At 39.4% G+C, this 26,639-nt stretch overlaps 2 protein-coding genes and 1 non-coding gene across 3 annotated transcripts; 2 read left to right on the top strand and 1 right to left on the bottom strand.

Annotated features, from left to right (window-relative positions):
- Positions 1-1,342: 1,342 nt before the first annotated feature.
- On the bottom strand, positions 1,343-14,827 carry LOC145783090 (SH2 domain-containing protein 4A-like). The gene is made up of 11 exons (XM_082594864.1): positions 14,780-14,827; positions 12,079-12,151; positions 11,501-11,600; positions 9,039-9,129; positions 7,845-8,199; positions 6,020-6,082; positions 5,292-5,490; positions 4,301-4,416; positions 3,484-3,589; positions 2,866-2,983; positions 1,343-1,827 (listed from the first exon to the last, which is right to left on the bottom strand). The coding sequence occupies exons 1-11, from the start codon at positions 14,807-14,809 to the stop codon at positions 1,717-1,719; spliced, it is 1,362 nt and encodes a 453-aa protein (XP_082450990.1). The 5' UTR covers positions 14,810-14,827; the 3' UTR covers positions 1,343-1,716.
- A 1,217-nt stretch (positions 14,828-16,044) lies between these two features.
- On the top strand, positions 16,045-16,149 carry LOC145783729 (U6 spliceosomal RNA). Its single transcript, XR_014290949.1, has one exon. It is a non-coding gene; the product is annotated as a U6 spliceosomal RNA (small nuclear RNA).
- Positions 16,150-23,227: 7,078 nt separating this feature from the next.
- LOC145783369 (high mobility group protein B2-like) lies at positions 23,228-25,961 on the top strand. The gene is made up of 4 exons (XM_082595222.1): positions 23,228-23,413; positions 23,883-24,037; positions 24,211-24,385; positions 24,642-25,961. Exons 1-4 carry the CDS (start codon positions 23,261-23,263, stop codon positions 24,750-24,752), a joined length of 594 nt encoding a protein of 197 aa, XP_082451348.1. The 5' UTR covers positions 23,228-23,260; the 3' UTR covers positions 24,753-25,961.
- Positions 25,962-26,639: the final 678 nt, after the last annotated feature.

Raw genomic sequence — 26,639 nt, 5'->3', positions numbered from 1 at the left:
AGAATGCACTAAATTCAAACTAATTTTTCAAAATTTTCTGGGGAAGGCCCCCACCGCTGGGTGTCATCTTAGGCGAACACGCTGTTGGGCTTCGCCCGCCGGTCGTCAACTCAAAACCCCCTCCCCTTTCAAAATTCCTGGCTACGCTACTGAGCCAGGATCTTACATATATTTAGCGGTAAATTGATAGCCACAGGTAGTCCATTGCAATTAATAAACATCAAACAGCTCACATTATTAATGGTCCTCAAAAGGCTAAGTAGTTAGTTAGTAGTTGTCAAGAATTAAGGATAGCATACGCACTCTCTTTGGAAAACCAGAAGGTATACTAATGGATGCTCGAAAAAGCAGAGAGTATACTGCGTATACCCTCGAATACAGCACTGGGCGTCGGGTATGAAGTCACGGAGCGTGGAGGTGTGATTTTGCCACTCCGTGTTCCACATGTGGTTCGTCAAGGAGTTGTTGTGCGGCAGGCACAAAGAGGCGTCTTGATTTCAGCCGCTGCTTTATAGGTGGTGGTCTCTTGAATATTGCATGGAGGAGATGGTCGGGGTCCAAAGCGCAGCGAGCGAGAGAAATCGTGGCTCCTTTACGGCGTAGCTCAGCGGGCTGGATGCCTGCTAGGATGGGTAGGCAGTCCGTTGAGTGGGACGCAGGCATCCAGTCACAGTACGCAGTGCGTCGTTGATGGCGGTATCAATCTGGTGGGTGTGAGAACTACGACACCAGATCGGCGCGCAGTACTCAGCGGTGGAATGAACAAGGGCTAGGGTAGCTGTACGAAGAGTTTTAGCACCAGCTCCCCAGCCGGAACACGCCAATCGCCTCAAAAGTGCGACGCGTGTAGATAGTTTTTTGCGCAGTGACTTCAAGTGTCGGCGGTACGTGAGTGACCTGTCCAGGGTAATGCCGAGATATGTAGGTTCGGCACAGTAGGGCGGCGTTCCCCATCAATGTTGATGTTTATCTCACGCTGTGCCTCCCGGTTGTTGAGGTGGAAGGCCGCCGACACTGTCTTTGACTTGCTGAGCTGTAGCATCCATTTCTGGAGGTATGCTGATTTTAGTATTGCATTATGCATTGATTCTAGTCACTCTAAAAGTAAGATTTTCCGAAAGTGTTTTGAGAGATTGGTTGATTCAGATTGCGAAATAACTATTTGCCAATGAAATTTTGCAATGATAATAAAATATAAGCTTTCCCTAACCCTAAGCAAGAACTAACCAAGAACTTTTCAAAAAAAGTTTGACTTCGACGGGCGTCGAACCCTCGTTCTCACGATCACTAGGCAGAGGATGAAACCACTGAACCAACCGTACCAACGCGAAAATGTTGCATTCACACGGTTTTAATACAAACTTTTACCAAAATATGTAAATGAGACAGAAATCTCGTGAGAAAAAGAATTTCGCGCCCCGGAGCTTGAGAAATCTCCCTCCTTCACAGGAGCCTAAGGTAGAAAAAGGCCTAAATGTGACAACTTTTATACGAAATGCAAAATTTACAGCAGACCGAAATTAAGCCTGCGTGCTGCAATCTTTGAATTTTTCACAACAAATATTGTGATGCTGTAGGAACTATCTGCTTGGCGCGCGCGTTTCTTTCCATTCGCAGTTGATTTTGGAGCCCAAAAGTTTAGCTTTAAGGGCCCGAACAGCTTCGCACTGCATGTCTCCATCAGTGATGCTTCTTCCTATTGGACAGTTATGAAATTTAGAGACGAGTATCTAAACTTCTGTCCAGCTCATAATAGTTAGGACATGTTGGATCGAGTTGGCCAATCGCATTTCTCAACACCTCTCCTCCGTACATTAAAGTTTCCACCTATGTAAAGATCGGTAGTGTTAGTGTGCCTTTATGGCAGAGGTGTACAACCTGCGGCACGCACAGCGAAAATGTGTGGCCTGAGCAGGCGTTTGTTTCTGGCATTCGGCACAAACACTCTAAAATATCAGTCGATAAAAAAATGCCAGCTTGATCCGCGGTCTAACCTAAATACACATATTTGGCCGGCAGTAAAAAGGGGTGCACAGCACACCTCTGCTAATAGGCCTAATACTGCAGTAGGCTATTAACTTCATACACTAACAACAAGGAAAACATGGGTAGTCTAGTTTGGAAATGCCAAACGTAGCTACGGTCTTATAGAACGACAATAGACGAGTTTACCACAAAGGAACCATAAAATTAGTCAAACACTGGGTTTTGCACCAAAATAGAACTTTTATAAAATATTGTTTAGAATTTATAAATGATTGAAATAGATATGAAGTGTGATAAACAACAATCAAAGGAATAGAGAGCAAGCTACCTCACGAAATTGATAAATTTATTATGAAGCTTTAGCCAAAAGTCTGGCTTCATTAGACATCAGTACGGTACACAATTTATCATTCTCATTGAAGGAATCTTTATCCTCGGACTGAGAAAGCTTCTTTTGAAGGCTAATTCTGACAGTTTCGCATACTTGCAGAGACCTTGAACCACTGACGCAGGCCCGAGCTTGACGAATCGAAGCAGCACCGCGTGATCTTGCAGTTTCTTCGTACGTAAAGCCAGGCGCCTAACCACCTGAACTGTCGGGGTGATCCAATAAATGTTTTTGTTTGAAAAAGAAGAAAAAAATACGCACCAAATTTAAATTTATTCTTTTACCGCACAAGTGGTGTGACTTTGTTGGTTAGTCTAGGCTACACATCATTCGTATTTCAAAGAAATATTCTATAATCGTGTGGCAAAAGCTTTATCACAAGAAATTTGAATTTATCAATGTAGGCTATTGTAACACGCTGCTCTCTAATTATTTCCGAGATGTTGTTGCTCCGAGCCACATTTTTCGTAATTTAGGATATAATAGCCCACCTGATGAAATTTCACCAATTTGTTTAATGTCCCGTGTCGGATTTGATCGTCTCCAAAGAAATGATAACAATGTTCTTCAGAAGCATCAATGAGAAAATGCTTGATTTCGTCTTTATCTCTGCATTAGGTTACAGTAGAAGAGTGCAGGCCTTGAACAGTGTTTTACAACCTTTTTTGAACCATGGAACACTTCATGCATAAACGTAATCTTGCGGAATACCAAGCAAAATGTTATAATGATGCAAACATTATAAACAACACAACAACAATTTATTCACTTTAAGCTTTTATAAGTGCGATTCTAGGCCTGTTGGATAAGCACAAAGTTGATATTTGGGTATAGGAACTGCAAAAAGACCAACACGAAGTTCCTATGATTTCGATTTTTGACCGGTATTCCATGAAACACTCGTGAAACGTAGCTTATCAATTTTTTATGGAACACATGACGATCTTTTGCGGAATACCGGTTGAAAATCACTGCAGTAGAGCAATATGTTTGTGTTATTTTACAGTAGGATAGCAATAAAGAGCATATAGCCTACAAATTATTAAGATCAATAAGTTAATAATCGACTATTAATTATTGACTTATCGCTGAGCGATTAGTTAGCTTACTTGTAACTCAAAACGAATCCCCATATCTTGTTGCTGACTCTGATGAGAAAGTCTCCTATATTTTTAGGCTTCAAAATGTTGTCAGCATCTTGTCTGGAGATTATACCTGTAAGAGAGACCTTTATCATAGCAATGCTTAATATACAGTTTCACTACTTTTTCTGCCACAGACGTCTTAACACGGTTTCTAGGTTACTTATTTGTTTGAAAACTAATAATGAAGTAAAGCAAAACTATAGTAGGCTATATATGGCATTTCTCGTGCTATAAAAAGAAAACAAAAATGAGAACGTGTTTTACTGTAGCCTACATCTATTTTTTGTCAAGCACTTCTAAAATATTTTAGAAAAGTTATGACTCGAATTACTTGTCTACGTAAAGACTTGAAATCATTCACTGCCAATAGAATATTCTTGACATAAAAAGTCTTCTAATTCCAGGCAGTTTTGTACCAGGTAGCTTGACATTTCAAACTCCTGGCGTAAAACCGACCACAACGTTGAGAAAAATCTTATTTAGGCGTAAGTTGCTTGTTCCTTATTATAGCTATTCAGGTCACATCTGAACTTGTCCATTGCCCCCTGCAGCTGTGTGCTCCGGGTAGAAGCTCTTTTGTTGACAGGTTCTATTTCGCATCTGCTTGGATGCACATAAGAGGTGGATTTCCAATTACAATTTTGCTTAAAAAATAAGTTCTTAAAATGAGACGCACAGGTCAGGAATTTGACCTGCGTTGCTTGATCAGTTTGTTGATGTTTAATTAATGCAGTTGCAATCGTAAAATAGTCTAAATCGGTGGACTACAAAATCAACCCACCGTGGAACCAGGTTGGAGGTCCTGAAGAATCTTGATTAAAAAATATATTTGACTGAGTTTCTTCAAACCATTGTTTGATTTCTGCAAGACTTTGCGGCTTTCCATGTTTTTGAGACCTGAAATGTTAGACGAAAATTCTGCATTGTTATGCACACCCCTCTTGTTTATTCCAATTTGCATTTTAGAGACACCTTCTGCCCATCTAAGTCAAAATTTGGCGCAGGTCATGTAATATTCAAGGATAGTTCTTAGACCTACAGCCAATTCTTTTAGGTCAACATGTAGGCCTAGAAATGTTTTATAGGCCATCAACATGCATCAGATCAACATAGAAATATTCCGAACTACTTCAAAAAATTATCGTATGGATAGATTAGCTACGTGTCATTCATATCACGCGGCGCTGGTTTGGCTCTCGGGGTGTGCAGTTGAGCAACGCAATTTCAGGACTGCTCTCTATTCAGCGGCATCCAGTGAATGTAATAATTCCCGACAACAACATTTCAACAATCGGAAAACTTCACTCTGCTAATCTCGGTAACCGGCCATGCGTCAAAAGCCTCCACAAGGATGCAAAACTACCAGGAATAACCTATCAAGGCTTTATCAGTTCGAGGATAAAGATTCAAAAACCAAACCATGTCCCAATGGATTGCTGACGTGGCCCATAAAATAGGTTTTATGGTTCGCTAGAGAGTTTTTCAGTGTCAATAGCAATCATAATAAAACTTGCTTGTGTCAATTGATGTTTGTGCTCTGACGCAGTAGCCTACTGGGCTACCAAGGTGCTCATATTTCAAAGCGCGTCACAGGACTGAACAACTCACAGGAACGTATTTTCATGTCAAAAAAGCATACAAAAAATGTTGGAGTTGTCTTCACATAAAGTTTGTCAGAGAGTTCTTTATCTCAGGATTTTACCTCTTCTGGTAATATTTGGGACTTTTGACATTACACTTCTAACCTTAACCCCTTCTGGTAATCAAAATACCTTTGGTGCTTGATGATTTTCGTTCCGACTGCTGTGGGGGGCATTTGATTTGATTGCTTGTTTGAGTTTGTTTCCAGTTTTCTAAACTTGTTGCAAACTTTTTCCGTGTCTATAGCTAACCGCGATTGTCTTTTCCATTGTTTGCTCGCGTTACGTGCTCTTAAGCTTCTTCGTTGATCAGCTTCTTTAAATCGACGCACTGGAACACGAAATAGAGACTTGCTGTACTTCTCACCTTTAGGTAAGATAGTGGTGCTGGCCTAAGCATTATTTTGAAGTTCCTAATTTCGCTACCATTAGTTGTCAACAAAGAGTTTGGTTTGTTGGTTGCGTAGCTTTCCAACAGTCAAGCCTACTTTTACTTGTCTTTTGAAGGATTTTGGAGATTGCCTAATGCAGTAGTCCACACTTATAGGCTACCTCGGGATCGGACGATTTTGCCCAAATCGGGATCGGACAATTTTGGGCCCACCTCGGGATCGGACGATGTTACCCAAATCGGGATCGGATGATTTTAGGCTCACCTCGCGATCGGACGATTTTGCCCAAATTTGGATCGGACGATTTTGGGCTTATTGAGCGGGTGGAGCTATTAAGCGGGGAGAATTCTTTGCCACTTCTATGCATTCAGTAATTCCGGACCGGACAAAATTGTGCTTAATAAGTAGGAACTACTGCATCAGCATTATGGCGTTTACTTTTTAACCAAATTTTAATAAGTGACTTACATTGCTGTGACCAGTCTTCTGGGGATACAGTGTTGCAGTCTTGTTCCGACTTGGCATTGAAGCCTAAAAATATTGTTTGATCCCCAGTGAATACGGCAATTTAGTCTGACATGATTTATTATTATCGAATTACAGTAGTTGAAAATCTGCTAGTTGGGCTTATCTACTAGTCAGGCCGATTAATCATAGAGATTGAGATATTGAAAACAAAGTTGCCAAAGAAAAGATAAAAAATAATACCTACTGCCAATTGTTATTTGATTTAATGAGTAGGCCTAATTTATAACCTAGACTGGGATTTTTAAAGTTTGCCTTAATATTTTTAGGAGGTTTTAAATTGGATGGTTGGTGTATTCAGCAGTGTTGAAAAGCAAATAAGCATCAGACCATATAAATTAAATAAGCTTTTTTTTATTTATTTATTTGCAATCAGACTCAAAGTCCATAGAATTCAAATTTTTAACAGTCATCACACAAAATATCAGACTAACACAACATCAAGCATTATTGAATGAAATAAGTTTGTTATGTATTAATATTGGTACCAAGTAGATCTGGCATGTTCATATCACAGCGAAAGATACTTTTCAAATTCTTATGAATCTTAAGGGAGAACGCCTCTTCAAAAGAGCAAAAAATGGATTTCCAGGTTGATGAAAATTTGACTTAGGGTACTGGGAAGTTAACACTTTAAAGACCTCTGGCCTAGACCAATGCAGTGGCGTAGCCAGAAAAAAATTTGGGGGGGGGCCAAATATTTGATGAATTGAAGAGAACGACAAAGTGTTTAATTGAAGACATCGCCACCTGATGTGCAGTGGCGTATCTTGGTGGGTTAAGCAAGAAAAGCAATAAAACTGATGGGAGGTTAGAGCGTGCCGAAGGCACGCGTATTCTAGGGGGGTCCGGGGGCATGCTCCCCCGGAAAATTTTTGCAAAATTACACTCAAATAATGGATTATAGCGCTGTCTGGAAACACTTTCAGGGTAATATTTGTATGAAATTTATAGACAGATAAACAGCTATTAACTTATTAAAGGTAGCTGTTACACACGAACGCGCAAAAACTGCAGCTAAAATTAGAGAACACAAAACTCAGCTACACAAAAACTACCAAAAAACCCAACAGAGTAAGCGATTCTGAAATTGCTTCCACAGATTAGTTAAAAAAAGCGTAAATCGCGTAACCTTTGTGCGATTTACGATTTGCAAAATTTATTGGTGTCTTTCTGTGTGTCTAAAACAAGTCCTGGGGGGTGTTAATAGCCAGATGTCTTGGAAAACGATAGCCTATAAATTTATACAAATTGTATTATATTTTCAACAAAGGGTTCAACTTCGGAATCCAAACTTTGAAAATTTGGGGGGCCATGGCCCCTCTCGCCCCCCCCCCCTGGCTACGCCTATGGACCAATGGTTCCCAACTGTCGGTACTCGGACCGGTGCCGCGTAAATTTTCGCCAGTCCTCAAGAGATCTTACTTTCTGTCAAGCTCATGTTAATATACGAAATCATTGGCACTGCAAAGTTGTCATTTAGAAGCATTTTTAGAGATAAGTTAAAAGTTGGCAAAATACATGAGAAGTCGATTAATGGAGGAAAAACGCTGGTGAAATGGAGTTGCAAGTGGGGAAAAGTTAGAAATCGTATTATTGTTACCGGTCGGCAATTCTTTTTTCAAATTTCTGCTTGTTCTCTGATGTTAAAAGGTTGGAAGCCACTGGTCTAGACCACATATGCTATGATTTCATAACAATTAAAAACATATTGCACTTTAAAGCTACATTACCTCAACAATTTTTTTCCTAAAAAGTATTTTCTTACTTGAGTTGTTTTCCGTGGCACTTTTGACTTCAACCATATCATCGCATTGTGAGCCCAATTGTTGTGTTGAAGTGGGTGGTAGTTCCAAGTCTTCTTGGTCTACAGAAGTTTTCTTTCTTTCAAATCCTGCTATTCTTTTGGTAGCTTCGCCTTGTTTTAGTTTTTCCATTATATTTTTGTTATGTTGGGATAAAACGTTTTTGGGAGGAATCTGTGACTTTTCTGGAGGAGGTATATCGCTGGAATGAGATTTATTATCCGGAGGCTTTTTGACAGCAATGCTTCCATTCATCTGGTTGGGTAACACAGAAGCGTTCACTTTTTTTGCGGTAATCGATATTTTCGGTTTATTGTCCTAGAAAATACATCTTTTATTTACTTTCAAATGGTCAGTTGGTCACTTTTGTTAAGACCAAGAATTTTAAGGTATTTCAGAGAAGGTTGACCTATTTTTATGGCATCCAGGCTTAAGAAAGATTAAGTGAACGCAAAAGAAGCCAGTCTTCTTGTCCACCTCATGCCTTTCTGTATCTTGTCTGAAAAAGACAGGCCTCTATACTCTTGAGCGGTGTCGAACCGGCGCCCTATCAAGTGCAGTACAAGGGCTCTCATCACTCGGCTACGTAACCGTTGATTTTCCTTGGAGCACGCTAGAGATTGCAACGCGACGCTTTATCAAGCGACAATTTATCGAAAATAAAAAATAGTTTTTACCGATGGGCCATGACAGCAAATGTCATACAATAGCTATTGGCGTCATTTGCTACTGGAAATAATATTCTTGTTGCTTCGATAGCGTGTTGAACGGAATAGCTTGTCACCAGATAATTAAAGCATGGGCTATTATAATAATGCCTGTTTTTAAATAATACAACGCTGTATCCATCGCAGAACGCGTTGCTCCTCAGCGCTTTACAAATCAAGCAGTGTCAATGCAGCCATAGTCGATAGAGGCGCAAAAATCATAACATCTATGTTATTGTCACACTTTATGCACTAAACTTTTAAAGCTGCTTTAGGCCTATACTGTTAATTACAGTTCACAAGTTTAGACTTTTTACAATGAAAGCTTAACTTTATATTTGTAGTTGCTATGAACTTTTATAGGCTATTAACGTTTTTAACCAGAATGTCTTTTCCAACACGTACAATTAACTTTAAACTAAATTCATCTAGAAAACTGTTCCTGCTTACCGTTTTCTTATCTTTGGATGTGTCATTTTTTACAATATGTTTGCTTTCTTTTTTTATTACTGATTTTTCTGCTATTGGTGTCTTTTCTTTGCTGCAACAAGAAATGTTTTCATTTCAAAAATTTGTAACAATTTTGTAATAAGCAACGTAATGTATTTGTAATAGCCTAACTTGCAGTGCTGTATTCGTAACAAAAGCACAGGGTATACTGTCAGATTTGCCAAAACGATAAATAATACACAACTTGCAAAATACTAATTTTTATTCTACCCTAGCCTAACATGAATTATCAACATCAAAATTGGACGAGAGGCACCAAATTGTTTATTTTTCTATGAATACATTCCAAACAGAATGCCGAGAGGAATCTATATCTTTATCCTCTTTACAAATTTGGGATCTAGTATCCTTAGCTGATTGGTGGTTTAGCAGCCAGGATCTTACATATTTTTTTAGCAGTGAATTGAGCCACAGGTAGTCCATTGCAATTAATAAACATCAAACAGCTCACATTATCAATGAGCAAAGATGCTCTTAAACATAATATTGTTGTGATAATATTGTTGTGATGTTGTGATAATATTGTTCACTAAACTGAAACCACGTTCACATTCTGCTGTCGAACAAGGAAAAGTTGAAATAGCTGTCAAGAGAGGCTTTGAATTATTGGTCACACTTTCAACTTTTTCACTGAAGTCTCTTAAATCCTTGGATTGACTGTATTTCATCAATATCAAAGCGTTTACAAATTCTTCTCACCTCTGCTTCTCCATGACACAAATTTCCTTCTATCACTTTTTTAGGTTGCAAGTTAGCAATATCAACCAGTAGCTAACCATTGTTAGTGTCGGCATTAGTGCAAAGTCTCATTTGCATTCTGCTAACAATGCTCTGAATGAATTGATTCGCGTTAAGTGGCACCATTTTAGAATTCTGTATCAGATGAATATTTCTGAACATTAAATTATCCTTCGCTGCTAAAGCCAACTGTGTTTTTTCTCCCGGATTTTCCTTGAAATTCTCCACAATTCGTATTGTCCTTTTTATTAAAAATTCGGCTTTAGGTAAAGTTGTACTTCGAGACTGAATTTTTATGGATAACACGGATAATAATTCTTGCAGAATATCATACATTAGTAATCAGTTAGGATAGCATACGCACTCTCTTTGGAAAACCAGAGTGTAGGCCTATACTATTAGTTGCTCGAAAAAGCAGAGAGTATACTGCGTATACCGCCGTATACCCTCGAATACAGCACTGCTAACTTGTAATTACGGCCTACACAAAGGGCTGTTGAGAGGATAATTTGGGCCCGGTGCCAGTGAGATGATAGGGCCCCAAATCAAAACACTTTTAAGAAAAGTGCACTTTGTTCAAAAAATAGTTTCTTCAAGTTTCCGAACCCCTTGGAAAAGTTACAGGCCTATAAAATCATACTGGGCCTGGGTCCAAAAATATTTCTTGGACCTCCCTGTCAACGCTGCTGCCTACATAGCCTAACTTTGCTTCAGCTGTGTGAATCAAGCAGCAGAAAAAACTTTTTACAGTGAACCGGTTGTATTCTTTTCTTGTGTTTCTTTTTTCTCAATGCAATAAAGTCGAGTAATAATCTGGATTGCATCGAAAGTATGTTACAAAAGTGAAAAAAATAATAGGCTACTGTTGTTTAAAGGGCCAAGGTTGCAGAGCGACAATAAATAAATCAACCGTAAAATTATTATTGTGTAGTGTGGGATGCACTCCAGACAATCTTGCGTATTATTTGTCAAAAAGATCGCGAAACCTACAGTAGTTTGCAAGCTCCCTCAATTTCGCTACCTTGAAGGACCCCTCAGTTACGTCATCATGAAACGAAAGAATTCAACTTCATCAGCCCAGCAACACAACATTATAAACTACATATATGTAATCCTAAACCAAATATAGTTATTACTATCTGAATCCTTAACAGCCTGTTTCACCTAACGGATCATCAGAAGGTCTTATTCAAATAGAATCTATTTGAAATTACATTCTATTTAAATAAGACCTTCTGATGATCCGTTAGGTGAAACAGGCTGTTAAGGGTTCAGATAGTAATAACTATATTTAGTTTAATTCGCTCTGCTTTGCATTTTTGCTTAGCATTGAGCACTTTTTGTAGTCTTAATAGTTTCCATTGTTTTATATGTAATCCTATAAACTTTTTTATCAATAAACTGGCAGATTGCGTTGACCAGAAAGTTTTGTGTTGGTCCGAGTTTGCTAGATTATTTTTGCTGGATTCATTTAGATATTGTACGCATAGTAGGCTATCAGACATTATTTAGTGCATAGTGTTACACTTGCAACCTAGTGTTTCACAACTAAGCTTATCTCTACTCAGTACTTATAAAAACATCAATGGAAGAGATATCCCAAAACATCTCCCAATTGAAAACAATTTCCAAAGTGAAGCCATATTGGCTCTAAGCCTTCTCACTCTTGCCGCTTCCACATATCTTTAACTGTTTCCTCGTGTTCTCCATATACCCACGTCCACGGACTGCCGGTTGAGTCTTCTAAAATCTTTACTCTTTTAGCTACAATAAAAGTTATTAAACAAAATCTCTGTTAGTACGTTACAGTATTTCAATATGCAGTAGGCTAGCGGAGAGATAAAGCGCTCGATTTCCTATCCCGGCGATCCCGCTTCGACTCCCGGTTCAGTTAAACTGCCTGTTAAAAACCACCACTTACCATCAGGGTGTACGAATTTGGAGAGTTAGTGTAATGAGAACTAGAGTTGGATCAATTAGCTTAGCCTACATAGTTCTCATTTCAATAACATTACAATTTTTAACAAAATAAATCAATTAACCAACCAAGAACATTTTGAGACATTGCACGACATGGGGAACGCTGAACAAATTTACGAACAGAACTACTAGTTCATCAAAGACCGCCTCGGCTATGGTATGATACAAACGCATTTAGAGTAGGTTACCCCACCAGTAGCCTACAAACACCTATCGGCATCAAAAATTTAGCTTGTTTGACTAAATTGTCTAGTTAACCTACTTGTTGATTTCTTGGTCCGCCTGTCATATGTCTTACTGCTGTGTTCATTTTCATGCTTTTTGTATCTTCGAACCTGTTGGTACAATTTTTCAGTTGGCACAAACACAGTAAGTTACGTTTTTTTGTAAACAATATGAATGATAATGGTGATTGCAGGTAGCCTACACGTAATCAATCAGGCAGGGCTATGGCACAATGGCGGGGCATGACCATTTTTTTGGGTATTCACTTTTTTCAGGGATTCATTATAACGGGATGACCAACTCGGCTGCGAGATCTGACAAGTGGAGGGAAAAGTGCTGCCAGATGTTTTTTAAAATTTTAGAAGAATTTTTTTTTACACAAAATTAAGTTAAAGCAATTTGTAGTTGTGTTACTGTGCAATAAGAATATGAATTTATATACAAAACGTCAATTGAACAAAAATTACAGGTATAAAAAAAGATTAGGCTACAAAGTATTTAAGAACAAAAAAAAACTTGAAAAACACCTCAGAAATATAAAGCTTCATGTTTTAAACGTTGAAGCCGGTAATTATTTTTCCGGTGATATAGGCTATATTATGCACAGAAAAGATTAAATTTGCAAAAATTATGATAGTTTGATAAGAGAATAATAAAATTGCTTTAGATTAGCTTTAGAATAGTTGTTTTTGGGCAAATTTTGGGAGACCACTACATTAAAAATGTCAAACTAACTTTTTTTCTAAAAAATTAAAAAAATATTTGGCAACACTTTTGGCTCACCTTGTCAGATATCGCAGCCGAATTGGCGATCCCCTTACTTCTGTCAATCCCTGACTTTTTTTTAGCAAACTTTAGTCTAAACCTACTTGTATTTAAAAAAGCCCTATGGGTGCAGTTCAGCTGAGTCATCTCCACTACTTTCTTTGTTTCCTTTTTTTGTTTTGGTTGCCATTTTTAACCTTTGTTTCCAGATGTTTAATTTTTGGATGAACTTATCAAGTTTAGATTTCAATACAAAACGTTGATGTTTTTTCCTAGGAGGAGCAAATTAAATTCATTCAGTTTTTTAAGCAATTTGAAATAATTTTAAAATCCAGATGACATCGCGAAAATAATGGACCAAGCCTGAATTTGATTTCGCTTCTAAAAAAAGCACGACTTTATTTTCAACATTAATAGCCTTTTCATAGCTTTGACTTTGGAAAGCCACCCACGTCTGACACGTCACAATGCAGTGAAAAGATTTTAAACTCCAATTCCATTTCACCACATAAACAAACGTGTTAGGCTAATAACTTGCAAAAATACGGGAACTGAGTTTGCAACTTTTGATAAAGTTAATAACCTTTACATTATCTGGCACAAAAGTGTTATTATGCAGTACTTTGTGTAGAATTGGTATATTCTCTGCGACCCCTGAAGTTGGTTACGCGAGCCCTTGCGGGGTCGCAACTCCCAGTTTGAGAAGCCCTGCAGTAGGCAATAGCGTAGGCCAGTGCTTCTCAACCTTTATTTGTGGCGACCCAAATATTAAGGTTAAATGAATAGCGAAGATTTGGCGATCCTATTTCCAAAACTACGTTTCGCACAACGTTTTGTAAGCATGGAAAAATGAGCCACACTCGTTTATAACAGAACATAACAACAAAATGTCGAATTTAATTAATGTGAGCCTTGACTTTGTATTGTTTCAACAACTTTGTCAAAATTTGGAGCTATCTTGCTTAGTGCCAATCTCATGTCATCTTCACGCTGAAGACAATTTCTCTTCTTTGTTTTGATGTGAGCAAGCGCAGAAAACCCGCTCACAGGCAGGCAGTTAGAAATGGCAGGAGAGCTTTTACTGCGCGCGTGCCAACAACAGTCTTTTCATTCTTGACTTTTGTCCAAAATTGACCAAGGGTGTCTTTCTTAAAACAGTTCATCAGTACACTGTCGCACTGAATGTCAAATCCTTTGCAATTTTAGAGATAATCAAATTTTCGTATCAATGAACCCAAATGCCTTTCTATGACAAGTTGGACATCGTCAAAGCCTTAACTCCGTATCTTCCAGTAACTAATTCAAAACAGTAAATGATGCTGTTTCCTGGGACGCGATCTTTATGTTTGGTGTGGTTTTTGAAGCAATTAATTGTTACAATTCCCTAGTGTAGTGTGTAGCCTACTGTTGTGTACACATAATTCATCCAAAATGCGTGTGGCAAAATCGTCTAGTGAAACCTCGGCGTAGTTTGAATAGTGGAAATTACGAAAACTAAATTAGTGGTAGGCAGTTTTAACTTTGCTCAAAAGACGTTATCTTTTATTAAGCGATATTTATACAGGGTGACCCAAAAAGATGCGTACCCATGTTTTATTCGATTTTTTAACATTTGGAACACATCTTGGGAAAGCCATAAATTGACTAAAAATTGACAAAAAAAGCTGAAACTCTGGTCAATGGTCTTCCATAAACTGAATAATGTGTGGTTGTAATTTGAAATAAATAGCTTTTCAATCAAAGTCACAATTGAAATTTTCATGGGTACGCATCTTTTTGGGTCACTCTGTAATATTATATTTCATTAGCGACCCAGCCAAATGAAACGGCGACCCAGTTTTGGGTCGCGACCCAGGGGTTGAGAAGCACTGGCGTAGCCGTATATTTCCCCAAATCAGTCAAGGTTACAGGAACGAACAAACTTGAATAGAAAAAGGCAAACGTTACTGTAAGATTTTTTTGTTATGTCCGACCTGCTCTTGACGAATTTTCAAAAACAGCATTTCTTTCTGTTCTTCTCCCAGTTCTGCCAAAATGTCTGGATCAACATACATGTTTTTCAAAATTTGTTGCAACATTATGACTTCAACTAAGAATCTAATAGAATCTGGTTGAATGCATAAAAAGGTAATATTTGATCAAGCGAATAACCGGATAAGTCTGTAGTAGTTAACAACGTGCTGCCTCACTAACATTGACTAATATTCTAATATTGCTCTCGATTGCGATTGCAAAAAATGTTGGTTGGTTACATATAAAGTTCTTTGAAAAAAAATCACTGAATTTCGTTTAGAATGAATAACAGGCTATTCCATCTTAACTTGTGGCTCAACTTACTGCACAAAGAATACATCAAAAAAGTAACAATAGAGTTCGACCAGAAGAACAAATTAACAACGCGAACACAAAGACATATAATTATTAGACTGAATTTTTAATATTTCTTCTATGCTTTTGTAGGAATAGCCAACCATAAAGCCACATCTTTTGTCTGCCAAGTAGAGGCTTTAGAATGTTTAGATAAAAAAACTACTGTAGCCTATAGTTTGGAGCACCATACCCAAAGGCAGCGCAAGCTGGGTTGCAAGTGTCGAAACTTGTACTCTTACCACTGTGATTGAACAAAACGAAACTGTTTTTAATCGCTTAGTTCAGGGGTCACCAACCTTTTTTGCGAGCGGGCCACTCTGGCACTAAGGAGAGCTGTGGCGGGCTGCACTAATAAAATGTTAGGTAGGTTGACTCTTATGCTAGAAAAGAACGCATTTCTTACCCAGTATTCAGCGTTACATGTTGTTCATATTTAATATGTTAGAATACCGCAGGAACAAAATTAATCGAACGACGCTACTGGCAGGCCAAGCTCCTTTTACAGCACTTTTGACTTTTTAACAATGCCTAATAAACGAGGCCACTTGTTTTGCGCACTTATAGACAGACGAGCCGCGGTTTCATCAGGCTGCATACAATAGTGACCTGCAAACATATCAGCAAAAAATAGGCTCCAATAACAGGGAAAAAGAAACCAGGCACCATGAAACAAACGCTTGTGGAAATCACCGAAAAATCGTAATTCTATCGTAATTCATGAACAGTCTTCCCTCTAAAAAAGCAATGAGTTGGTTTTTCATCCTTTTTGTGAGAGTCTACAAAACCGTCTTTCTTTGACTATTAGACAACTGTCACTTGCGGTGCTTATCAGCATGGCAAGAATTGTTGATTAACAACATTTTGCAGGACTTGCTTCGGCAGAACATATACTAAAATTGGAACGATACAGAGAAAATTAGCATGGTTCCTGCGCAAGGATGACACACAAAATCGTGAAACGTTCCATATTTCTTAAAAAAAAAACCTTTTGCAGTAGGCCTACTAAGCTAAATATTTTCATAATGCAATCAAAAAAAGTCTTTCAATTTATATATAATATTTTGCCAATTTATTATAAATTGAGTTGGCACACCGACCTATTTTGCCAACAAAAACTTGCATAAAGAGAACACTGCTCGTGAAACACAATAACGGTGAAACGCACACTAGTGTTTACATGACATTTGCAAACTTAAAATAAGCAACCCTATGCTCACAGACAAATTCGAAAACAGACGTTTTAATCAACCACTGGATCAGTGTGGCTGGACATCGCATTGGAATAACTTTAAGCAAACCCCACCGAGAACTATAATCTGATTGGTCGGTCGGTGGAATCGTATGCAAAACGAAAATATGCTTCCCGGAAAATATTTTTTGCCTTCGTGCTCTTTAACTCCTCAAGAAAAGTATTTTTGGTTATACTTGTACGCTGATACCTTTCGCGGGCCGCAGCGATACAGCGTGGCGGGCCGCATGCGGCCCGCGGGCCGCCAGTTGGTGACCCCTGGCTTAGTTGAACTTTGATTTAAAAATGTTTGTGTGCATTATTGAGGTTTTCAAATTTTAATTGAGCCTTTTAAACATTAACCAGTCAAATACAGATACTGCCGAGTGCCGTTTGCATTCGACAGAGACAAAACCACTAAACAAACTAAAGCAAACAGAAAATGACGGTAAAATTAACATTATTTGCTGTTTTGTCAACAGCCTGATTCAGAATTTATAAGTTGCAAATCTTACCCAACACATGGCTTACCGTTTATGTATTCTTTGCAATAAAATTTTTTTCGTTTTTTTTTTTTACATTTTCCTTCATATTTTCTAAAATATGACAGCCTAAGACATTTATCATTTTAGTAATAATTCAAATAACAACAAAGAATTAAATGTATCATTTGGTCTGGTCATTTTTCATTAATTTACGTTTTTTACGTTGAATTTATGTAAAAACTCATTAATCTTTTGTGTGAAGTGCTTTTATAAAAGTTTTTGCCATGGAGTTTTCTTCAAGGACACGTTGATATTTTTTCTAAACTTGTTGTTGACAGCTTCAAAGCTTTAATTATTAAAAAAGATCCTATGTAAAAAAAATTCAATTGTTTTTGGCTAATTTTGGAGCGCTGATTTTGAATAGAATGTCAGATTGTTTCTATCAGGTCTAGTTTTTGAGATACTGAAAACGGCCATTTTCTGCATTTTTGTTTGAATTTTACGTAGGCTACTGTAATGTCGCTGCGATCACCTTTAATACAAAAAATATTATTCAGGAAATAATCTGAGTATTTAATAATGATAATCAGCAATAACCACGCATCTTGATAGCGGAACTCTCTTCTTTAAGAGGTGTGTAACAAATTGTTATTTTCAAGTTCTCGTGCCCTTTGGAAAGGTTACTGCCTTACCCTTACGGGTTCCTAAAATCATAATCATCCAGGCCCCCGGTTCAAAAGTACCCTTTGGACGCTCCTGTCAGCGCTATTGATAATAAGTTTCCGATTTGGCATATGGGGTCGGACAGCAGCAGTTGTTTTGCGTGAAAAAAGTACATTGGATTGAATTTTGTTTGAATGCTGTGCTTTTGAGTGTGTCTGTCTTCTTTTTAATTTTTGAATATGTGCAGTGCACTCTGTGAAAAGGACAGCTGTCCGCTCCTATCCGAAATCGCACGTCAAGGGGATATCAGAAAGGGATGACCAATAGATAAGATATTCCCATATAAGATATCCCCATTTGAAGTCACCCTGGGATGAATTTGCTAAGTGCTTTCGCATGAAAAGTTGTGAAGTACTTCAAGAACTGCGGCAACACACAACTTAGCTAGCAAAACGTGTTCTTTTTACATTGGTTCAACATCTACATACGTTTAATCAATTCATGCCCAAAGAACGTTTCTGCTGTATAGAAAATTGATAAATGCATTTTGCGATAACTTCTAGATGAAAATGGCAAATCATTAAATAGCTTCAGCAAATTATCATTTTCGGCAACAATACAATGAGTGAAACAGGACATCAGAATAGGACAGGTTTGTTTTGAACAGCATCAGCATTCAGTAGTGATAGCCTGCCGAGCATATACAAATAGTGTTTGAACACTTCCCGCTGTGAAGCACGTGCTTAAAGTGGCCAATCAGAACGCGTAAATCTTTGGGCAATGTCTACGCATATCATGGCTCTTTTGTTGTGGACCAACAAACGTAGCGGAGAAGACGAATTTAGAAGCTTTTCGACAGAAAATAGTTCAGTTATCAGTAGTTTTGTATTGTTATAGATGTAGACTATTGAGTTGGCAGAGTGAAATGTCATTTCACCTTCTTGTTTTCTAGATTTCGGTATATTTTTCAGGCATGTTTTGCCCAGTGTTGTTGGTGTGGTGTGGTGGTGAGTGCTTGAGCATATACGCGCTATTTACTGTGCATAGAGATTGAACAGACTCGCGCAACGCTGTACCTTCGCCATTGTTGATAGGACCGTTGGCTTCTCGCGCAAGCGAAGAAATAGGCGTTCTTTAAAAGGTGCTCATGAGCTTACTTGAAAACTTTTTCAAAAAATTTCAAGTCATATTTGTAGAAAAATGATTGTTAAACAAGGCTAGACGTTTTTTGTAGTTGTAAATGTAGAGATAAAGCATGAACAGTCATTTAAAGAGGTCGCATAAATTGCTTATGCTTTACATAGGAATCGTATAGAAGCCATTGCTCGTCTCGCATAGGCCTTGCCAGCATTGAGCAAGCGTATTGGTTGGCTGTGAAGCATTTCTCAGTACCGTATGCTAAGGGTTGGCGTAACTGGCTAACTGCGTTCTTTCGAGCTACTCGGTCAAAGCAACGCATAGGTATAGCTGTGATATATTATGCGCTGTACACGAGAAAAATTTTGCTTTTTTAAGGAAGACAGCATTAAGACAGTTCACTTTTTGTTATTTAGTATAGTCGAGCCATTGTTAGATGTTACTGCTTCGTCAGCCCACAGCATGAGGTAGGCTATGGAATAAAATTTTTGCCTTTTGCACTTTAGTAGGTTTGATCAATCCCATCATAATGTAGTTTCATTTTTCCTAATCATAATAATTCTGAGGCAATTTGTTACCAATTAAGAACTTGCTTGATTGAAGCTAGTCAGTGTTGCCAGATGTAGAACTCTGTTTCCGACTTGGTAAAAATTTCAAAGTTGCCGGCGTCCAAAAATGTGATTATAAAAGTTTTGAGATTTCAAAAAGCTTCTGAATTAGGTTGCATCCTTTGAAATGATATCATAATAGAAATGGCCTATTTTAGAAGCGGTTCTGAAGAAATTTATGTGGTAACATTTGGCAACACTGTGTTGTCCAATTTTTTTTTGAATAAACTGGCTAGACCAAGGATTCCCAAACTGGGGTACATGTACCCCCAGGGGTACATTTCGACTTTTCAAGGGGTACATTTTAGATTAAGTATAAGGATATTCATTCATAACTTCTAATCTGCCTTAAAATATTTTTTATCACCGATGATGTTAATAATTTGAAGACCTGAGATTAAGTACTCCTAAGTAAGTCACTTTTTCACCCCAGTAGAAGCTTTAACTACATTACTACAACTACAGTAACCAGTAACTACCAAGTTCACATGACTTATTTTGTCCAATCACAGCACACAAGACAAAACAGATGATTGATTGCTGGGCTTATTCAGCCGATATATTGTTTGTTTGATTGGAGTGTTTGTTTAACCTTGGATTACATTGTTATGAATAACTTTGTGTGGGGGACTTGTATACTTTGGGGGGGGACTTGTATACCAGCTCCTCTAGCATATTACAAAACAATGACAATAAAAGTTGCTTCCAAAGGAATTAGTTACATAATTATGATATGTTAGTCCAGTGAATTTCTTGAAAAAAGGTGCTGTACCTTTCAACGAGTTGGCTGCAAGACAATGTCTACACAACTCTTGAAAATGATTCTTCGTCGTATGAGCTGTCTTCTTCCGGACTATATGTTTGGGCATGAGGTCATCAGCCACTCGACAGTATCATCATCCAGGGCCTTCAGTCCAAGCGTTCCATGTGGTGGTTGATGGATTGGGCAGTCATGGACAACATGGTCTACTGTCTGGTCTGTGGCACCACACTCGCATCCCGGTGAAGGAGCCAGGCCCCATCTGCACATGTCTGAACGAAAGCGACCGACGCCGGTTCGTAGGCGGTTAAGCCGGACCCACGCAAGTCTTGCGAGGGACATTCCCGGAGGGTGGGGATCGACGTCGGGTAGGAAATCATGGAGTCGGGAGGTATTGTTTTGCCACTCCGTGTTCCATGTGTAGTTCGTCCAGTGTGCCGCACTTATTTCAAGATCTTCAACGTTGTTCAGAAGCTGTTGTGCGGCGGGCGCAAATGGGCGTCTTGATTTCAGTCGCTGCTGTTCTCCATGTAGGCGCTGGAATGTACTGTGGAGGAGGTGGTCGGGGTCCAGTGCGCGACGAGCAAGGGAAATCATGGCTCCTTTACGGCGAAGCTCAGCAGGTTGGATGCCTGCAAGGATGAGAAGGCATTCTGTTGGAGTGGGACGCAGGCATCCAGTCACAGTGCGTAGTGCGTCGTTGATGGCGGTGGCGGGTGTGAGAGCTGTGGCACCACACTGGTGCGCAGTACTCAGCGGTAGAATGGACGAGGGCCAAGGTAGCTGTGCGAAGGGTTTTCGCGTCAGCTCCCCAGCCGGAACCCGCAAGCCGCCTTGAAAGTGCAACGCGCTCAGATAGTTTTTTGCGCAGTGACTCCAGGTGTCGTCGGTACGTGAGTGACCTGTCCAGGGTTACGCCGAGGTAGGTGGGTTCGGCGCAGTATGACAGGCGTTCGTCATCGGTGGTAATGTTGATCTCACGTTTTGCTTCCTTGTTGTTTAGATGGAAGGCCGCCGACACTGTCTTTGCCTTGCTGAGCTGTAGCTTCCATTTCTGGAGATATGTTAATATAGTTGACATGTCCTGGCTTAGGTTCCTCTCCATTGACTGCCAATCTCCGGCTGGATGTAGGAGAGCCAGGTCGTCTGCGTAAGCATACTTCCTGGAGATGGTGTCAGGCAGGTCATAGATGTAAGTGTTAAAGAGGAGGGGGCCCAGGACAGAGCCCTGTGGGACGCCGTTCCTGAGTCGACGTAGTCTACTTCGTCGGCCGCTACCAGTGGAAAGGGTAAAGCTGCGGTTTTGCACAAGTTCCATAATCATATGGACCATGTGCCTGTCAGGAAGGAGACGGAGTAGTTTGCAGGTAAGGCCGCTCTGCCATACAGTGTTGTAGGCAGCCGTGAGACCGACAAACACGGCGCCAGCCTTCTTTTTTGCCGAGAAGCTCCCCTCGATGTCATCAGAGTGACCTGGTCTACGGTTGATCTTCCGTGGCGAAAGCCGGCATGTTCCCGAGGGAGCTGAGGGTCTATTATCGGTTCGCCACGGGCGTGGATAAGTCTTTCGAGTATCTTGAAGGGGATACAGAGCAGAGAGATGGGGCGGTAGCTCTTCGGATCCCCTGGGGGCTTCTTCGGCTTTGGGACTGCAACCACTAGTGCTCTTCTCCAGATTCTTGGGATGCGCAAGTGACGCAAGCAGCAGGAAAGGAAGTCTTTTAACCAGGACCTCATAGTGGGGGCAGCTTGGAGTATTAGTTCCGGGCATAGGTGGTCAAGGCCCGGGGATTTGCCTGGCTTTAGGTGCTGGAGGGCGGAGGCAAATTCCTCTGGGGTAAACTCACCAGAGATGTTGCCCTCGACAGGTGTTGGAACCTTCCAGAGGTCCGTCATTTCCTTGAGGACGGACTTGTCTGATTGACGGTCTCTCGTTCTATGCACTCCGTTTTTCACAAGTTGTGAGGCGATGGCATTTGCTGTAATGGGGCATTGGCGACGAGAGGCACGTGATCTGCCAGTGAGGTTGTTGAGTGTACTCCATGCTGTGCAGCTGGAGTGCGTGAAGTCGATTGAATCGATGGCTTCTGTCCAGCGCTCCTTCCTCTTTGAATCCAATCTTGCCAGCAGGGTTGTTGCTGAGTTGGTGGTAGCGGTGCCCTGGGGGAAACGGAGGAAGTCGCGGTAGAGCCTGTCGCACTCCACATCCCAGCAAGGTATGTAGTTTTTCGTCGACCTTACGGGATGGAGTCTTTTGCCGCAGATATGATTGCATCACAGAAATCCTGGTAGGCTTCGTCCACTTTGATGGTGTGTGGAGATGGGAGGTACTGCGTAGCTTCGTTTGTGAGGAAGCTGTAGTATTCCCAATCGGCCTTTCTGAAGTTCCATCGCTTGACAGGCTTGCTCGGAATAGGTGTGGCGAGCAAGGGGGACGTGATAAGCGAGGGTCGATGTTGAGACCTTGGGAACTTCTCTAGCACACGTCTGTCCGGCTGGCGATCATCGGGGTCATCACTTGCGAAAGCCAGGTCTGGGTTCGTGCCAGTGTTCCAGCGACCGGAGAGGAAGCTCGCTGCGCCCTTAGGATCGTATAGGAGAGCGATGTTGTTGTTGGTTGCCCAAGCGGCCAGACTTTCTCCGTCGTTGTTGATGGAGTTGTAGCCCCAGTCAGTGTGGTGGCAGTTAAAGTCGCCAGCGTAGAGGCTGGGGTGGGGGAACACTGGGATGGCTGTTGATGTTATACGCGATTAACGTGAAGGTGGGAGCTTGTAGACATTGACGATTTTGTAGCCTGCTACATCTATACAAAGCCACTCGATCTCCGATTGAGCTTGGGATTGATCAACCAAGGACCAGCTCAGCTGGTCATGGACAAACGTGGCGAGGCCGTGTTTTCTGCTGCAGGTTGCGCCTGCGAGTTGGAAATGATGTTGGTTCAACATCATCAGCAAGTGAAGCCTTGGCAAGCTATTGATAACATGGTAAATGATAGCAGTTAACGTAATAACTGAATAATGTAACGCTGCTTCTAGTTCCAGCTGTCTGTTTGATACTTTGCTCAGCAAATTTCATAATACCAATATGGCAATCGACAAGGTTTATCCTTTTGGATTGTAATTTAATTTTTAACGAATAATGCATTTCCAATACAATGTCTTTTTAGAACTGATAGTTTATTAGTGAAAGTTTGATGAGTTAAGATGCCCGGAAAGAAAGACCCCAATAAGCCTCGAGGGCGAATGACTGGTTATGCATATTTTGTCCAAACATGTCGAGAAGAACACAAACGGAAGCATCCTACAGAACAAGTCGTTTTCGCTGAGTTTTCTAGAAAGTGTGCCAAAAGGTGGAAGGTTTGTGGTTTGTTATATTTTACATGTATAAAGGATGAATACTTTTTACTATTTTTCACATATGTGTAAAATTGTAGAAAACTTTCCATTTTTTATAGTTTAGGTATTCTGCGTAAGTATGACCAAAAGGATTTGAGGTATGTAAATTTCATTTTATATACATAAAAAACTATCCAAAACAATGAAAACTATCAATACTACAAAAAAGTGCTCAATGCTAAGCAAAAAAGCAAAGCAGAGCAAATTAAATCAAATATAGTTATTACTATCTGAAGCCTTTACAAATTGTTTCACCTAACGGATCATCAGAAGGTCTTATTCAAATAGAATAAGATTCTATTTGAATAAGACCTTCTGCTATTTGAATAAGACCTTCTGATGATCCGTTAGGTGAAACAATTTGTAAAGGCTTCAGATAGTAATAACTATATTTGATTTAAAAAAACTATCCATGTGTTTTTATTTTTAGCCTATGAATGACAAAGAAAAAAAGACATTTAATGACATGGCAGAAAAAGACCGACTTCGATATGAACGGGAAATGAAAAACTATGTTCCAATGGCTGGTGATGGGAAAAAGAGCAAAAAGCGAAAGAAGGATCCAAATGCACCAAAAAGACCTCAGTATGCACATGCTAATAGTTTAAATTATTGGCGTTTTCATGGTCATTAACCTCTGTTGTTTTTGGAGATTTTAAGGCACTGGCATAACTTCAGCAGTAGCCTCTTATGCATACAATATATTATGTTTAAATACAAAAGTATCTTAATCATTCTTTCAATGTAATTTTGTTTAGGTCAGCATTTTTTCTTTTTTCCGCTGATCGTAGAGGAGCTGTTAAAACTGAAAATCCTGCTTGGACTGTTGGTGATATTGCAAAGGCTCTTGGTAAAAAATGGGCTAGTGCATCACCAGAAACTAAACGCAAATATGCAGAGCTGAATGAAATTGAAAAAGAAAAATACAACAAGGTGAGTAATTGTGTTAAATGTTAGGGTTGTACAAATGTACAAGTACATTGTACATCATATATCAACAGAAGCAAGGTGCTCTTTATCATTCTTCTAAGATATTTTTTTCAATTTTAAATGTTACAATATTCGTTTGAGCTACTTAACCTCAACATTGCACTTCTTTTGGATGAGAAAATTTATAATAACATGACTTATGGCAACATTAAGTGTAATTGTGAGAATATGTGTAATATAAACGTAATAAATTCCACAGGAAATGGCAAAGTATCATGCCCAACAGGACGGAGCAAAAAGTTCAAATAGCAAAAAGCCAGAACCCGTATCGTCATCTGATTCAAGCGAGAGTGAAAGCGAAAGCGATTAAATGGTTAAATAAGACATGTCTTGTTAGACAATTGGTAGCATTGCTGTACCTACTTATGCATTCAGCAGCAATTGCAAAAAAACTGATGGTTTTTCATTCTTATATAACCTTACTTTTAATCCATTTCTGCGGCTTAATTTTCTGTTGCAATGCGCACATTTTTAAAAGATTTTGTGTTGCGATTAATAAGTTAGTTGTTCTTGTGGATTGCTTCTCGTATTTTTGTTGTGTTGCCAAAAGTACTCACGATCAGTAGACCATTACTTCCACACTGAATCAAGAAAAGTCTGATGATTTGCCAATTGCAAACAACTGTTTGCTGTTTTTGCCATCGTAACATTTGCCATAAATCTTAAATGCGCAGATGCTCCGCAGGTTTACGTTTGGTCTTGGTTTTCTTTTGTTTATAAGTTTACGTCTTGCTGTACATACGACCTGTTGCACAAATAGGTGAGCACCACTTGAGCTGGTTGCTTTTAACTTAAAAGACCAATCCGTTACAGTTTTCTAATCGACTCAACTTGGGCCGCTGTAAGCTGCGGTGTTTGCTTTCAAACTATTCGCAATGCATTCACATAGTTTGCTAGTTTTGTTTTTTTGCGTCAGTTTTGCATAACAATTAGTGCAAGACTCACCATTTCTATCTCCATGTTGTTGGGTTATGTTCGTTGTATGTCACTGCCCATTTGCGCCGTTTTTCGTTGAGCTTAAAAAATCAACCAAAATCTGTATTTTGAACCATTAGTACATCTCCTTACTTGGGTATTTTTCAGCCAAGGAATTTTGATCTATCCGTATTTTGCCATAGTTACCACTTAATATCAAATGTGACTCTAAAACGTTTGTAGGCCTATGGTAGAAATCACAGCATTTGAGAAAGAGCTATTGAAATATCACATAACTCCGCTTTCAATTCAGTGGTATGCTGTCCACCTATATAGCGTAAGATGACGGTTTTGAAAACTGTCGTCACGATGGTGTTATTTAAGAAACCTCCCCAATTGTTGTCTTTTTGGTTCTTGCTCGTTGATCTGTAACCGGTGTTGAAACATCTCTTCGTAATCCGGTCCATACCAAGACACCGATTCAAATAGAAACCATCAGTGGTTCTATTCAACTTTTCAGAGTGATGTTTTTTGTCATTGCGGCGTATGTGATATTGAACGAAAAGTTTTATTAATAAAAGTTGTCTTGCAACGACATACTACGGTTCCAGCTTGAAACAAAAGCATTATTTGAGTTTTTAAGAACTGCTATTCGAAAGTCATTCAAACTCCGTTTTGAAATCTCAATCGTAGATTGCAAGAAAGGTAAAAGAAAGTTGCAAATTTGTAAAACTTAGGGATTACAAAAATGAAACGGTCAGACCCCACAGCTTGTACTATAACTGCAAGTTGGCCTATTAGGCGCGTTTATCCTAGATGGCAATACTGTAATACGAAACTTAATTGTACAGCTGAGGTTTTACCTGAGAAATGACAGTTTTTTGCGTCCATTTTGATGGTGGTAATCTAAGCCTCTTCAAAAGTGTTGCAGAGTGTCTTGAAACAGTGAGAGGAAATTACGCTGCTAACAACTATCTGGAGGACTACACAGGCGGGAATAAAGCCCGAAGAAGGCAAGACTAAACTTCTATTTGGTTTCTTTCTTGGTTAGATCAATCATCATCATCATTTTGTTCCTTCCTCGTATGGAGGGTTGGATACAATGCGCCATTGTTCTCGACCATGAGCTGTGCGTACTGCACATTCATATGTTAATTTTGTCCATTTTGTGATGTTTGTTGTCCAAATCATTCTTGGTCTGCCTTTACTTCTTTTACCGTTTATCTTCCCTTCTGTTAATGATCTTTGTAAGGAATTTTGCCTTATTGTGTGTCCGAAATAC

The sequence above is a fragment of the Aplidium turbinatum genome, chromosome 14 (genome assembly GCF_918807975.1).
Source record: "Aplidium turbinatum chromosome 14, kaAplTurb1.1, whole genome shotgun sequence".
Classification (NCBI taxonomy): Eukaryota; Metazoa; Chordata; class Ascidiacea; order Aplousobranchia; family Polyclinidae; genus Aplidium; species Aplidium turbinatum.
Note: the sequence above shows the minus strand (reverse complement) of the source record. Positions and strands in the feature narration are given on the sequence as shown.

Bases quoted from the DNA above. Each gene is read 5' to 3' on its own strand.
- LOC145783090 (XM_082594864.1), bottom strand. From the start codon at position 14,809: ATGCTGTTTTTGAAAATTCGTCAAGAGCAG. The intron at 11,601-12,078 runs GTAGGTTAACTA...CTTTTATTGTAG, and splicing joins GCGGACCAAGAAATCAACAA to CTAAAAGAGTAAAGATTTTA. The intron at 9,130-11,500 runs GTGAGAAGGCTT...TTCTTGTTGCAG, and splicing joins GATATGTGGAAGCGGCAAGA to CAAAGAAAAGACACCAATAG.
- LOC145783369 (XM_082595222.1), top strand. From the start codon at position 23,261: ATGCCCGGAAAGAAAGACCCCAATAAGCCTCGAGGGCGAATGACTGGT. The intron at 23,414-23,882 runs GTTTGTGGTTTG...TTTTATTTTTAG, and splicing joins AGTGTGCCAAAAGGTGGAAG to CCTATGAATGACAAAGAAAA. The intron at 24,386-24,641 runs GTGAGTAATTGT...TAAATTCCACAG, and splicing joins AAAAAGAAAAATACAACAAG to GAAATGGCAAAGTATCATGC.